Source organism: Dipodomys merriami, unplaced genomic scaffold, assembly GCF_024711535.1.
Source record: "Dipodomys merriami isolate MVZ:Mamm:240054 unplaced genomic scaffold, mDipMer1.0.p SCAF_121, whole genome shotgun sequence".
Taxonomy (NCBI): Eukaryota; Metazoa; Chordata; class Mammalia; order Rodentia; family Heteromyidae; genus Dipodomys; species Dipodomys merriami.
In genome coordinates this window covers 1756894-1773193 of record NW_027202505.1, presented here as the reverse complement: position 1 = coordinate 1773193, position 16300 = coordinate 1756894, and the positions used below count along the sequence as shown (strand labels likewise).

The 16300-nt window shown below is 42.4% G+C and overlaps 1 protein-coding gene across 5 annotated transcripts in view; it reads left to right on the top strand.

Moving 5' to 3' along the window:
* The window catches only part of LOC138823648 (CMP-N-acetylneuraminate-beta-1,4-galactoside alpha-2,3-sialyltransferase), a 184330-nt gene that overhangs the window by 76423 nt on the left and 91607 nt on the right, over positions 1 to 16300 (top strand). For all 5 annotated transcript variants that reach the window (XM_070017099.1, XM_070017098.1, XM_070017095.1 and 2 more), the window contains one exon: positions 7097 to 7139. In XM_070017099.1, coding sequence (XP_069873200.1) covers positions 7097 to 7139 — 43 coding nt within the window. The remainder of the gene's footprint in view (positions 1 to 7096; positions 7140 to 16300) is intronic.

The following is a 16300-nucleotide window of genomic DNA, read 5'->3' as shown; positions in this document are numbered from 1 at the left end:
CATGTCGTGGCTTATTTCCCTGTCTTGAAAGGATATGAAAAGCATTTGCACTTTGGCCAGCCCCTCTCCCATGATTCATGTGTGGCATGGCTCAGGTCTTCTGACATCACCCCTGGGGCAGCGAGTGGGAGACATAATTGCTTTCCCGTCAGCTCTCATAAAATGAGATCTGAGGGTTACAGTTCAAAGCCAGCCCATGAGACTCTTTATCTCCAGTTAATCACCAGAAAACCAGAAGTGACACTGTGACACTGTGGTAGAGCACTTGCCTTGGGACAGCGCCCAGGCCCAGAGTTTAAGCCCCACAACCAACAAAAATAAAATAAATTATATTTATAGCATATGATAGTTTTTTCCTCTCAAAATGATGATACTGAATTTTTTAACAGCATAATACTATAAACAGATTTCAAATCTAGTGTCATTCTCTTATATCAAATATTTCAAGTTAAAGCAAAGCTCATTGTAAAATTTACCCTAATTTTCAGAGTACTTACATGCATCTGGCTTGGAGACTATAAAAGGCTACAGTAACAACGAATATGCATGGATATGGGTATATGTGAAGACAGGTGTTTTGTCCTTCACCTACAGCTATACTCCGGTGGGTAACCTTACCTAGCCTACCTGTGTCTGCTCTGAGACTCTTGGGCAATCCTCCACTCCATGAGCTCTAAGACCCATGCCTGTTCAGCTCTTTCAACATTGGCTAGAGGCCTGGTTTCTGTTCTAGAGGCCTTGTTCTAACCACAGTGAGGACCAGGCTTTTTCCTAAGATGGGAGTCTATAACTTCCCTGAAACTATAGCCTGAAAGCAGAATCAGTGTACGAAGTGTGATCTGTGAACTCCTGGCGGCAGAGTTTCCTTGGAGCCATTTCAAATGTCTTTAAGGTCATAATTATCACATAAGCTACCAAGATTTTCTTTCCTTTTTCCACTGATGATTCTAAAGCAAGACTGGCTAGACTCCTTGTGTTTTTTATTTTAAAAAATGCACCAGCACTAAACTATACTTGTAAACATTGTCAATTTTTTTGTGGCCACATACAGAGTAAAAGGGAGGAAGCAGGAGGGAGGAAAGAAAAAAGGAGACCAGTTCTCAATGAAGCAGTAGAAATTATTTACTTACTCACTTACTTTGAAGTGCTAAGAATTGAACCCAGGGCCTCACACATGCTAGGCAAGTGCTCTACCATTTAGAATACCTGTAGCCCAGCAATTACTAAATTCATTAGAGTTCTTGCCTCAGGTACACATTTTTAATATTCTGGGTGGTGAAATAAGAAGTATTCATGGCACCTTTGCTGCATACTGAGTACAGCAGTTGCCTTGAGGAAAAATGCTGGTGTGCTTGTGCTGCCAACAGAACTCTACATTTTTTTTTTTTTTTATAGAACACCATTTTTACTTAAAAGAACACCTAATGGCCAGACTATGGCATTTGGAACTTTGTAGTTTGATAGACATTTCCTCATTAATGGAAGTGAGCATATCCCTTCAAGGAAAGTAACTGGCAGTATTCATTGCCAATGATTAAACGTGAACATTCAAGTGAGAATTAAGGTTTTAGAAAACATGTTTCTGAGCTGGGCGTTGGTGGCTTATGCCTGTAATCCTAGCTTCTCAGGAGGCTGAGATCTGAGGATCCCAGTTCAGAGCCAGGCCAGGCAGGAAACCCCACAAGACTTTTTTTTTTTTTGGGGGGGGGAGGAGGGATCCAGTCGTGGGCCCTGAACTCTGGGCCTGGGCACTGTTACTCAGCTCTTCAGCTCAAGGCTAGCGCTCTACCACTCTGAGCCACAGCGCCACTTCCGGCTTTTTTTTTCTTTTTGCTTATGTGGTGCTGAGGAATCGAACCCAGGGCCTCATGCATGCAAGGCAAGCGCTCTACCACTGAGCCACCTTCCCATCCCTCTGCAAGACTCTAATCTCCAATAAACCACTCAGAAAACCAGAAATGGTGCTGTGGCTCAAGTGTAGAGCACTCACGTTGAGCGGGAGAGCTGAGGGACAGTGCCCAGGCCCAGAGTTCAAGCCCCAGGACCAATAAAAAACAACAACAACAACAACAACAAAAAGATGTTTCTGCTGGATAACTTCCCAGTACTTAATTTAATTAGATAAAAATGGGGGAGTGACTATGTTGAGCCTCCCAGGTGATCTGTATCAGAAATGTCCCCTGCATTCTTGAAAATAATAGGCATTCTCCATTTGTTACATGTAAGGTTCTCTGTCACTTCAAATTTAGCAACTGCTCTGTCACATCTGAATTCTCACAAATTTTGTGTTTTTTTTTAAACCAGTTTATGTGTTTCACATTATGATCACAGGAGACTTAACTGTGTATTTGTCTCTGTAATTTGGTTAATTCTGCTTTGTATAGGAAAGTTTTATTATTAGGTGCATGCACACTTGGATGCATGCCTTGTTTTTGTCCAGTTTCCCAAGCTTTCAGGAGTTTGTATAATTTCTCCAAATTTTTTCCAGTAATTTTTGTAAATCTTTTACTATGACTGAAAAGTCTTAACATCCTTTGAAGGGCCAGTAGAAGCATTAACAGTTAATTTCAAACGTTTTAGCATCTGAAAAAACACTTTGTGGATTCTATACACTGAGCTGGTGCAGGTGCAGTAGGAGAAGGGTACAGATTTGCATCACCCAGGCCACTTCTCACCTAGAGCCCAGCAGAGGACATGTGCTTCTCAGTGGTGGTTCCCATATCCTGGGCGGAGGCAGGACGCCTAAGCCAACCAGACTAAACATTTTTCTTTCATGGCAGCTGCTGGCTTGTTGCTTTGATGCCTGAGAGGAGAGGATCTTCTGGTGATAAGAAAGTTCTTGTAACGGGCTGCTGGTTGCCCACACCTGTAATCCTAGCTACTTAGGAGGCTGAGATCTAAGGACGATAGTTCAAAGCCAGCCTGGGCAGGAAAGTCCACGAGAATTTATCTCCAATAACCCACTATAAAACCAGAAGTGGTGCTGTGGCTCAAGTAGTAGAGCGCTTGCCTTGAGCTGAAGAGCTCAGGAACAGCGCCCAAGCCCAGAGTTCAAGCCCCACGACTGGGAAAAAAAAAAATCTTCATGTGAATATCCATACTAACTGTATCTGGTGGGCTCAGAGTCCTAGAAAGTTATGTTTTTAGTACAAATTTGGGATCCGTGCATGCTGGTGAGACCAAGACTTGCCTGCCAGCTAATCCTGGCCTTCCTAGTTGCTCTCTTTTCCATTATACACTTCCTAAAGATTATGTTAAGCTTTCCTTCTAATCAGGAAGCTGAACAATACAAATATCAGATCCTCAGAAACCTGAACATATGGCTAGAATGGAGAGCAAAACCTTAGTCAGGTAGAATCCGTGATTGGAGGCTCAGGAAGTCTTTGTAGAAGAGGTCAAACTTCAGGCCTTCATAAATGATGGAAAGGAATTACTCTTGCAAATTGGGAGTTCTCAGTAGATGATGTGATTATCAGCTCTAAATGAGGTGTCAAATTCTAAACAAAAGAAAACGCCCTAACCAAGCCAGTCAGGGTGGCTCACATCTATAATCCTAGCTACTCAGTGGGTTGAGATCTGAGGATCATGGTTCAAAGCCAGCCCAGGCAGACTTTTATCACCAGTTAACCAGCAAAATGCCAGAACTGGAGGTGTAGCTCAAGTAGTAGAATGCCAACCTTAAGTGAAATACCCATGCAAGAGTGCAAGGCCCTAAGTTCAAGCTCTAGTACTGGCACTAAAAGTAAAAAATACAGAAAAGGGAAAAAAAGAAAGCTACAACTACTGTGTAAGACTAGATGCTTGCTCTAATTCTATAACTTCTTATTATAAGTGACTATGTAATTTTTATTACCCTAGAGGTATTAAGAACTCCTCTGGACTTTCCATACTGAAAACATTTTAAGGGCACAGGAGTGAAAATGAAGGTGATTTCTGTGGTTATCCCCCAATGTATTCCACATGTACAAAAAACCTGTTGCACTGACTTAACAGAGCAATTTGCCTGATTAGGTTTTGTTTGTGTGTTAATGGTTTCCATACCAAACTTTGGATAGAACCAGAGTACTTAGGGTTTCAAGGGCTGCCAGAACTTACCAGAATGTCATCAGGCTTCCCTCTTCTGGCTTTACCTTCTGTAGAAGAGCTTTCTTCATAACTGGCAACGTGATACCAGCAACTGATAGATGCACATCTTCAGCTTTGCTAGGTCAAAGTGACTAACTGGGCCCCTCAGTTCCTGATGCAAAATCCAAGGGGAAGGAGAATGGGGGCAGGGCTTGCTTGCAGCAGATTTTCTCTCTGGATCTCAGATGTTGAGGAGAGGTTAGTGAAAATGATGAGTCCCCGTGACAGACATGGTTAGAAGGAGCAGTTTTTCTCTGTAAGTACCTAGATGCCTGACCCAAGAAAAAGGTCTGGTTTCTTTCCTCTTCCCCTAGTTGCTAGCTGCTTTTCTGACCTCTGGGATAGCTAGAATGGAGAGAAAGAACCAGAGCACTCTCTGGATCTGGCACATGTTTAAAGCTAACTCTTGGAGGGAGTTCTTGTAGGTATTTTGCAGATCCTGCTCATCTTGGGGACTTTGCCTCAGTCTTGCTGCTCACTTCATAGCTCATAGGAGTCCAGGAGTCCAGGTATCTGTTTCTAGCAGCTTGTTAGGACTTGTTAGCCCACTGGGTAGATGTTTTGGGAAGTTCCTAAGATAGCTCTACCCTAGCCCACTCATGCTTTTTTTGTTGTTGTTGTTGGTTATGGGGGCTGAACTCCAGGTGTAGGCACTGTCCCTCAGCTCTTCAGCTCAAGGCTAGCGCCCTACCACTTGAGCCACAGCACCATTTCTGGCTTTTTTCTGTAAGTGGTGCTGAGGAATTGAACCTAGGGCCTCATGCATGTGAGGCAAGCACTCTACCACTGAACCAACTTCTCAGCCCCTCTTTTTTTGTTGTTGTTGTTGGTCGTGGAGCTTGAACTCTAGGTCTGGGCGCTATCCCTCAGCTCTTCAGCTCAAGGGTAGTGCTCTACCATTTGAGCCACAGTGCCACTTCTGGTTTTCTGAGTGGTTTACTGAAGATAAAATTTTCATGGAGTTTCCTGCCTGGGCTGGCTTTGAACCGTGATCCTCAGATCTCAGCCTTCTGAGTAGCTAGTCATGCATCTCTTTCTGCAGCAGATTTTGGTAATACTGGCCTGCCCCCATGCAGTTCTCTACTACAACTAGCCAGTCCATCTCACTATGTCCTTAGATTTGTCAAGTAGGAGACAATCTTGCTAAATTGTCAGCCTGGCCTTATTTACTATCTTTCTGGCTCAGCCTCCTGAGTAACTGGAATTATGGGCACATACTACCATGCCTGGCCAGAGTTTGTGTTTAATACAGTTACAATAAGTGATATGATGTGCTACAAAGGGAATTCTATTCTTCCCTGAAGCAGTTGTGTTCTTGCTTGACTTCAGATGTTTGAGTTTATAAGGAGGAGTGCCTTCACAGGCATCTCTGAAAGGCATCTACCAGAGCATGGGAGCATTGTATGTGCTTCGGATTGAGGAATAGCACTCACCCCAAGGTTGTCACTATGTGGAACAAGTGACACATATTTCACAAGTTGATAAGGTTTTCTTTCCATGGGAGGACAAAATAAGAATGTTGAAAGAATATTAAACTTTAAAATTTTTTTTTACAGATTGTGGTTTTTGTTTGTTTTCATTGAAGACCTTTTTTTAAAAATCCTTGGTTTGTTAAGGCGAGACTCCTCTGTTTGAGTCAGAGCAAATCAGGATTATGTGAAGAGAGCATCACTTGCCCAAGGAAATTCTATTGGGAAGCAAGAGAATTTGTTATGTGTCCTAGTTGGTGTCTTCAATGTTTAAAAAGTATAATCTTTTCGCACTGTGGCTCAGCTGATTGTGGAAGCCAGCAGTCTGGCTTAATTGACCTTGCAGAATGATTCCCATGCAGTACTTGGCAGCAGGCATAACTTCCCTCTCTTGGCCATTCATTACTTACTAAAGACAGAGTTCCTCGAAAGCTGCTTTCCAGCCTTTTCCATCCAACTTTTCATCTTGATATTGTGTTTTATCCTCAGAGTGAGTCAGCCAGCTGACAACTGCAATCACAGGCTACCTTATTTTCTCCCTCCCTCCCCTTCCCCCCTCTTTCTTTTTCTCTGTCTCTGTCTCTGTCACTGTCTCTGTCACACACACACACACACAGACACACACACACACAGACACACACACACACAGACACACACACACACACAATCGTTACATATAAGAAATAGTCCCTGGAAGTGGCGCTGTGGCTCAGATGGTAGAGCGCTAGTCTTAGGAGGGACAGTGCTCAGGCCCAGAGTTCAAGCCCCACAACCAACAAAAAAACAAACAAACAAAAAGAAATAGTTCCATGGCACTTCCATCATTTTCCTTATGCAAAGTGTTTTAGGAGACACAAGAAATTTCCTTCCAGGAAGATAGTTATGATTCTCATGGTTTGTTTTGTGGACGCCATGAACCATGCAATAGTCCTTTGCACTTGGTTTTTGCTGTGGGAAATCTTGAGGACAGATCTGTAATCCTGCAGCAAGCACATGGGACAAAGGTTATTCACCTTTGGTGATTATTGGAGATTTCCTCTTCTTAAAATCAGATATATCAGTTCTCAGTGATTAGCATGGAAAAAACTGCTATTGTGACCGGAGGACCCATTGGTTGTTACATCTTCACCCCATAGTTACCCTGGCTCATCCAGCAGACATTGTGCTTGGAAGAAGCAGAGATTGCTTCTGTTCTCTTCTTTCTCCGGGATCTTTTTCATCATTTACCAATTTTTAGTTTCAATTATTACATTTATGCAGTAAGGAAATTCTAGGCCTGGGTAGCCTAGAAAGCTTGAAAATGCTCTTTTTACTTATCCTGGTTATTCACAAAATAGGTGTTCAGCAAATGTTTTTTGATTTACATATTTAGTTCTGTTATTTGAAGCAGTTGAATTAGATTCTTTTCTAAGGGCTCTCTATTTGTTGGTCTAGGTTTGGGAAATGTAACCTGTTACAGCAGTGGCTTGACTTCAGTGACATTTTGTGCTTTTCTTTTTCAGAGTATGATCGGTTGGGCTTCCTCCTAAAGTTGGACTCTAAACTGTGAGTAGAATGAGAAAATGCCTTGGCACTGTGATGGTCTGTGCATGCTGGGGTCTAACTTTGAAGGGTAACCTTGCTCCCCCCTGTGGTTGTTAGAGGATTCCTTGGAGCTTCTGACTGCAGGTTGTCAGCAGAATGTTGGTGCATGCTATAATCCACAGGGGCCTGGGCAAGATAGAGTGGTGGGTACAAATACAAGCTTTACATTTGCCTCCCTAATGAGGCAGCTCATGAGTGAAGGAGGCCACTGCCAAGAGTGGAGGGACAGAGAAGCCCCTGGAAAAGCTCCTAGAGTAGAAGGCAGTTGAGTTACCAAGTTGTAACTCAAAGTTGGTATGGTTACTCTCCTGTTTTCTCCAGCTTCAACTTATGTCATTCATGCCACAGATCAACCCTTCTTTCCCTTTCTTTCTGTAGGTCCTGTTACTTGTGCCTGGAATTTCCTTTCCTTGTTAGTCTACTTAGAAAACAAATTTCATTTCTTCCTATATAAAATCAATTATCTCTTTCTCTATGTTTCCTTTGCACTTTCTATTTCTGTTACCAATCATCTTTCTATATGATAATTAACTTGTTATGATTACTATTTTATTAGTGGCACAGACTCAGAGCCAGTCAGATCTGTTTAAATCCCAGGTTACCAGCTGGGTGCTAGTGGCTCACACCTGTAATCCCAGCTACTCAGGAGGTTGAGATCTGTGGTTGTCTGTGAGACTCTTATCTCCAATTAATCACCAGAAAACTGGAAGTGGCACTGTGGCTCAAAGTGGTAGAGTGCTACCCTTGAGTGGAAAAAACTCAGGGACAACACCTAGGCCCTAGTTCAAGCCCCAAGACTGACAAAAACAAAACAAAACAACAAAAAATCCCAGGTTACCACTTATTCTCTTTGTGATTTTGGGCAAGCTACTGAACCACTTTGAACCTGTTTCATTTGTAAGATATGACAACAATATACATACTTTCCAGGATTGTTAGACTGATTTAATTGAAATGGTTAACTCATAGGGGACTTTCAGATACTGGATATTTAATCCTCCAAGTTTTTTGTTTTTGTTTTTGTTTTTGTCGGTCGTGAGGCTTGAACTCTGGGCTTGGGCACTGTCCCTGCGCTCTTCAGCTCAAGGCAAGCGCTCTACCGCTTGAGCCACAGCGCCACTTCTGGTTTTCTAGTGGTTTATTGGAGATGAGTCTCACAGAAAAAAAAACAAAAACAAAAACAAAAACAAACAAACAAAAAAACAATATTATAAGAAAACCATGGGGAAAAAAAAAGAGTCTCGCAGAGTTTCTTGCCCAGGCTGGCTTTGAACCGCGATCCTCAGATCTCAGCCTCCTGAGTAGCTAGGATTACAGGCGTGAGCCACTGGCACCAGGCTAATCCTCCAAGATTCTTTCCTGTTCTAGCCTTCTTGGTCTTTCTAGAGGATAGGATAGTACAGGTAAATACATGTTTGTAAGCTAAGTCAGTATACCTGTCCTTGGATAGATGGATGGATGATAGGTAGATAGCTGTGAACTTCACCATTTGGCAGCATGCTTTGCATGGGAGTTATGTCTGCTCTATATGTTCAAACCCTACACAAGGCTACTCATGGTTAGTGCTCAATAAATGCTTGTAAAACTCTGTTAACACTTCCTATGACTTATTTCTGGGTGAAGTCATCTTTATATACTTAAGTCCCTTATCCTGATCAAGACAGATATAATGGAAAATCAGAATTGCATTTCCTTTCTTCTCTTGCATAAGGTCTTATCCATAGCTACCTTAGATGGTAAAAGCATCAAACCAGGAGCTGTTGGGTTTTAATGAATTATCCGGTATCTGTCTCCTTTTCTTAGAATCTGGTACCTCAGACTATGAGTTTAGACAGGGTAACTCTCCCAGCTTTGATTCATCATGGAGTCAGCTAGAAAAGAAGAATGGTCAATTCTCTTTAGAAGGCTAGAGAAGAGATGTCAGCCACATGTTACCATCTAGGGAAGAAGGCATGATTATACTAGAAAACTTAAGGCTTCACTCTTAGAAAAGTCTTAATTTAGTGCTCTAGGATAAAACGATAACACATGAAGTATGAATGATAATACATGAAATGCCACCAGAACACAAAAGCCGTAGTAATTACTAAGCTGAATAACATTGATGAACAAAGAACATGTTATTGAGGACATGCTAACTACAGTATTTAAGCTGTCTTCAGAAATGAGGGAAGACAGGAGGATGTGCCTGCTTTGCTGTCCTGATGGTTACGTTCTGTAAAGGCTGGTGTGTAGTTTGCTGCTGGGCTCCAGACTGGTTCCATGAACCATCTAAGTCAGCTTGGTCTTTGGCCAAGTTGTTGGTTTGCCCCATTTCATTTAACCCACAGTCTGAAGTACAAACTAGAACTTTCTTGCCTCTTGCCGCAAAGGCTTTTCCACTACAGTAGGTGAAACTTCTTCCAGGAAGAAGTTTCCAAATTAAAGTTTTGCTTTGAAGAGCAATTCCTCAGCAAAATGTTGCTGTCTCTTTGCAGGTCTTTCTCTATGTTTCATTCGTTTCTAAGGTATAGGAAAGGACCTGAACTTGGATCAGATAAATTAGATTTGAATTCTGCAGCTTAGTATTAAGTGACCTTAGTACTACATTTTAGCTTTCTGAGTCCTAATTTTCCTTTGTGGAAAATATAATTAACTTTCACTTCCTGTAGTTTTATGAGGAATTATTTTTAAAGGTTATATAAATTATGTGTAAGTGGCTGAGTGGTAACTCACACCTGAAATCCTTGCCACTCAGAAGAAACAAATCAGGAGGATCATGGCTCAAGACTAAGCAAAAATTTTTCAAGACTACATCTCAATCGATAGCTGGGTCTAGGGTGCACATCTGTCATCCTAGCTATATATGAGGCTGAGGTTGGTAGGATTGTGGTTCCAGGCCAGCCAGAGCAAAAATTTATAATTCTTCATGTCAATAGCAAAACCTAGTTATAGTAGTGTATACCTGTCATCTCAACTATGATAGGAAGTATAAACAATAGACTTGTCTAGGCAAGTCCAGGCAAAAAGTGAGATTTTTGTCTCAAAAATAATTAGAGCAAAAAGGGCTAGAGGTGTGTCTCAAGCTACAGAATGCCTACCTGGCAATCACAAAGCCCCGAGCTCAAATCTCAACACCTCCAAAGAAAATTATGAGTAGGTATACAAATGTATGGGTATTTTTTCAAAAAACTTTGTTGGGGTTTATTAGTCTGCAGTATAAAAATTTATATGTTCTGGAATTTTTTCAGCCATTTTGTTCTTTAAAAATCGCTGTGCCCCTCTCTCCTCTATATTTCTGTACTCTTCTAAAACTGATCAAATTTTGACCCTCTCCTTTTAGCCTCTGGATCTGTTGCTTCCATGTTTGCTGCCTTTGACCCTTTCCACACTGTAATCCTGAAAAGACTTACAATAAGGAAAACTAGATCAAAACCTGCCCTCACCCCAGCCAGAATACAGGAAAGATGACGATAACTCCCAGTGGATTAGGGTAAAAGTCAGCAAAACAAAAGCATTTGATATTTGTTGCCAGGATTCTCATTTAGGTGATCTAGGGACTCCCAAGCCCATGAGCTCAGTATATATTGTTTTAGACTAGGCAGTGCCTCCTGGCAAAAGCAAAACATCTCCAAACTGTAATCCCTCTGTATAACACCTTTATAATAGCAATAAAAATTTTTTTAAGAAAGATATGGATTTCTCACAGGTAACATTTCAAGGAAGCTAGCACTGAGAGTAAAACAAACAAACAAACAAAACTAAATACACAAGGAAGCAAGCTTCCTTAGTGAGAACCATGAAAAACAATAGACAACAAAGGAGAACTCTGAAAGATTTCTCATATTAGAATTACCAACCACAGTTTATAGAAATAAAAGTTTAAAGAAATAGGGGCTGGGAAGGTGGCTCAGTGGTAGAGCGCTTGCCTTGCTTGCATGAGGCCCTGGGTTCGATTCCTCAGCACCACAAAAGCAAAAAGAAGAAAGTCGGAAGTGGCTCTGTGGCTCAAGTGGTAGAGTGCTAGCCTTGAGCTGAAGAGCTGAGGGACAGCGCCCAGGCCCAGAGTTCAGGCCCCACGCCCGGACCCCAAAAAAAAAGAAAAAGAAAGAAGAAAGAAAGAGAAAGAAAAGACAAGAGTGAATTGTATACATAGGATTGGGAAGTATAGTTTAGTGTGGTAGCTCATGCCTATAATCACAGATCTTCAAGAGTCAGAAATTGAGAGGATTGCAATTGGAAGCCAGCCTAGCCAAAGTTAGTGAGACCTAGTCTCACATTAAGGCTTGAACTCAGGGCCTCCCAGTCTTACTTGGCTTTTTTGTTCATAGCTGGCACTCTACCACTTGAGCCGTGCCTTTAACTCCTTGTTGTCTTTTTTTTTTATGCTAGTACTAGAGTTTGAACTCAGAACCTCATACTTATTTGGATTGCTTGTTCACTGGTACTTTATCCCCCGAGGCACTCTTCTAGCACAGCTTTTTGCTAGTTATTTTGGAGATGGAGTCTTTCAGACTATTCTTCCTGGGCTGGCTTCAAAGTGCCATTCTAAAGATTTCAGCCTCCTGAGTAGCTAGGATTATAGGTGTGAGCTACCAGGCTGCTAGCTAAAGTTTTTTTTCTCTTCCTTCCTTCCTTCCCTCCCTCCTTCCCCCCCCCCTCTTTCTTCTTTTCTTTTTTTTCTTTTCTTTTCTTTTCTTTTCTTTTGTCTTGTCTTTCCTAGGTCATGGGGCTTGAATTCTGGGCCTGGGCACTGTCCCTCAGCTCTTTAGCTCAGGGCAAGCATTCTACCATTTGAGCCACAGCACCTTCTAGTTTTCTGGTGGCTAATTGGACACTAGTCTCACAGCCAGTTGTCGGTGGCTCACACCTATAATCCTAGATACTCAGGAGGCTGAGATTTGAGGATTGCGGTTCAAAGCCAGCCCAGGCAGGAAAGTCCATGAGACTCTTATCTCCAATAAACCACCAGAAAAAAAAACAGAAGTAGCACTGTGGCTCTAGTGGTAGAGCTCTAGTCTTGAGCTAAAGAGCTGAGGGACAACGCCCAGGCCCAGTGTTCAAAAAAAAAGACCAAAACAAAACAAAAAATTGGGCTAGGGCTGAGAAGGTGGCTCAGAGGTAGAGTGCTTGCCTTGCATGCATGAAGCCCTGGGTTTGATTCCTCAGCACCACATAAACAGAAAAAGCTGGAAGTGGCTCAAGTGATAGAGCGCTAGCCTTGAGCTGAAGAGATGAGGGACAGCACCCAGCCAGAATTTAGGCCCCACAACTGACCAAAAAATAAATAAATAGGGACTGGGAAGGTGGCTCAGTGGTAGAGCGCTTGCCTTGCATGCCTGAGGCCCTGGGTGCGATTCCTCAGCACCACATAAGCAAAAAGAAAAAAGCCGGAAGTGGCACTGTGGCTCAAGTGGTAGAGTGCTAGCCTTGAGCTGAAGAGCTGAGGGACAGCGCCCAGGCCCAGAGTTCAAGGCCCCACGACCAGACCCCCCAAAAAATAAAAATAAAACTAAAAAAAATTGGGCTGTTCCTGGGGCACCAGTGGCTCCTGTAATCCTAGCTACTCAGGAGACAGATCTATGGATCACAGTTCAAAATGCAAGCAGGAAAATTCAGTCCATAAACTACTTCAGAAAAAATTGAAAGAGATGCTGTGAGTCAAGTGGTAGAACAGTAGCCTTGAGCACAAAAAGCTCAGGGATAGCACCCCAGCCCTGAGTTTAAGCCCTAGGTGTGGCACCAAAAGGGAGTGGGGGCTATGAACCAGGTACCAGTGGTTCACCCCTGTAATCCTAGCTACTCAGGAGGCTGAGAACTGAAGATCATGGTTTGAAGCCAGCCTGAGCTAGAAAGCCTATGAGACTTAACTTCCACAAAGCCAGAATGGTGCTGTGGTCAAGTATAGAGTGCTAGCCATAAGCATAAAAGCTCAGGGACAGTACGCACGCCCTTAGTTCAAACCCCAGGACTAGTGCGTGTACACTTGCACATCCACGGGCGCACACACAAAATGGGTAATGATGGTAGTCAAATCTTATTAGCTGTATTCTTGACTATCATTTAACTCTTAAATCTTATTTTCCACACTAAAGTGGGGATAAGATTAGTAGCCCAAGAATAAGATTCAACCTAGCCTGTAACTTTATCATTATAGCCCAGAAATGAGACGTGAACTCAACTAACCACTTGCTCCATATCCTCAATTTTATTTCTTGACTTATTCATTTAATATTTCTTAAGATGCACCCACTGTATGCTTTGTAAGTAGGACAAAAGTGAAAATTCTAATCTAGATGGACAGCCTTATAAGATTTATTGGAGAGGACATCTTGTGAACTAAAATCTTAGTGAAGGGGTGGGAGGGGGTGATGAGAACATCAAGGGGAGGGGTAAAGCTTAGTATTTCTGGATAACATAAGCAACAGATTTTTTAAAAATTTGGATGGCCTATTTGTTGTTTGAACACATAAAAGGTATATGAAGAAGATGATAGGTGTTCCCAGGGTGCATGAGGCTAGATGAAGTTGCATTGCAGAAGAAGTTAGACATGATGTTTTCAGAGGAGCCTTGGGTTTCTTTGAGAGTAGAAGATAGAAGGAACATTCACTGAAGAGGCTGTTGATACAAAGGAGCAAGATCTCATCAACAAAAAGGAGAGTTAAAGTGAGGAGCAGAGGGAGTGTAGCAGAGAGCAATGACTTGAGGATGAGAAAATAGTTGAGGTGGCCGGGCGCCGGTGGCTCATGCCTGTAATCCTAGCTACTCAGGAGGCTGAGATCTGAGGATTGCGGTTCAAAGCCAGCCCGGGCAGGAGAGACCGTGAGACTCCTATCTCCAATAAACCACCAGAAAACCGGAAGTGGCGCTGTAGCTCAAGTGGTAGAGCGCTCGCCTTGAGCTGAAGAGCTGAGGGACAGCACCCAGGCCCAGAGTTCAAGCCCCACAATCGCCAAAAAAAAAGAAAGAAAGAAAGAAAGAAAGAAAATAGTTGAGATGGACAGAAATAACCAGGATGAGAGCCTGGTAAGTCTGTGGGTACTGCTGGCCTCAAGGTTGCCGGGAATTGATCCTGTCTGTCTCTAAGGTTGGGCTACTTAATTTACAGCCAAAGGTTCAAATCTGACCCTTCAAGAGACTCCAGGCTCTCTGAAAAATCTGCTATGGGACTGTTGTTGAAGATCCTGCAGATTTAAGTGGAGAATCAGGGTAGGACTCACTGATAGGCAATGCAAAAGTGATCTCTGTCCCCATCTAAGAGCAAAGCATTCCATGCAGAATCCTAAGGAAATCTCAGTCTCAGGAGAAAAACACCACCATGTACCAGGAATGTGCCCATTAGTCTAGGAGAGTGTGCAGGCATCTAGATCCTTTGAAGGAACCAGATCCTGGTGTTCAGGTATGTGGTTCCTGAGCTATTGTGAGCCTTATTTAATATAATTTTATTGTTATTATTAGGGTATGTACATAGATCAGGTAATGGCCGTGGGATATTTTATAGTTACCAGATGTGTAAGACCATGGAGACTTCAATACTCAGTCTATAATTTCACAGGGAATTCCATCTGAAAACAGCTTTTAATCCCTGAAGCACTATAAAAACCAGACCAGTTGTAAAATGCCTATAAATATGGGGAAGTCTAAAATACAGCTGAAGGAAGCAGAGTCTAGTGGCAAAGATCTGTAATCCCAGCTACTCAGGAAGCTGTGGCAGGAGAATTATGAATTTGAGGCCAGTATGGGCTACATAACAAGACACTTTCTCAAAAAAATAAAATACAGTTTGAAATGAACATCCTAATTCCAAGTTCCTATGCCACAAGGGGAGAAGTATTATATATCACTGCCATACTAGGTACTTGACGTTATCTCTTCCTCACACCAGTCACCAAGAGGATATCATCCAGTCTCATGATTCTACATGTCAACTGCATGCTGTTGACCTCCAAATTATATCAAATCCAGCTCTCCAAACTCAGTAGCTATATATAACATTCAATTGAATGTGTTATATTCTTTTTTTTTTTTTTTTGCCAGTCCTGGGCTTGAACTCTGGGCCTGGGCACTGTCCCTCAGCTCTTCAGCTCAAGGCAAGCACTCTACCACTTGAGCCACAGTGCCACTTCTGGCTTTTTCTGCTTATGTGGTGCTGAGGAATCGAACCCAGGGCCTCATGCATGCAAGGCAAGTACTCTACCACTGAGTCACCTTCCCAACCCTGAGTTATATTCTTCTTACAGTTAACATGCCCAGAACCAAACTCCAGAATCACCTTCCAGAATCTTTCCTATTCCAAAAAATGGTAACCTTTTCCTTCTATTTGCTTGTCACTGGTGGCTTAGGTTTTTAATCCTACCAACTCAACAGGTTGAGATCAGAGGATCTTAGTTTAAAGCTATCCCGGACAGAAAAGTCTGAGATTCCTATCCAGTTAACCAGCAAAAAGCCAGAAGGGGAAGTGTGGCTCAAACAGTAGAGAACTAGTTTTGAGTGAAAAAGTCAAGTGAGAGTGTGAGGTCCTGAGTTCAAGCCCCAGAACTGGCACCAGAAAAAAAAGGCAGATAGGATAGTGCCTACATGTGGTCTCAGCTACCCAGAAGGCAAAGATACGAGAATCATGGTCCAAGACTTGCCCAGATAAAAGCATAAAGACTTGAGGTGTAGCTCAAGTTGTAAACCCTGAGTTCAATCCCTATTACTACAGGGCGGGGCGGGGGGTGGGGGGAGGTGCTGGAAGAGGAAGAAAGTTTAGTTTTTCCTGTGATTTCATTCAGCCTTGTTCCTTTTTTTTTTTTATTGTTTTCCCCCTACCATCCCCTCCCTCCCTGCCTTCCCCAAGGTTCTTTTTTTTTTTTTTTTGATTGTGATTAAGTGATTACATAATTTCCAGAAATTCACAGTATTGTGGAATAATGATGCTCATTTAAAGTCACAAGTTCATTCTAACTTTCCTGGAGCAAATTGTCCATCACAGTATATAATATATCACGGTGCTCACATGTTATATACCATATATGTGATCAGCAGCATGGGGATATTTGGTAGTGGTTCAACCAGATGAGTGGGAGTTCTTTGTTTCTTAAGTCCTGTTAGTTTTGTCGTATCACCTAACATTTTGGATTTAGCATCCACTTATCAGGGAG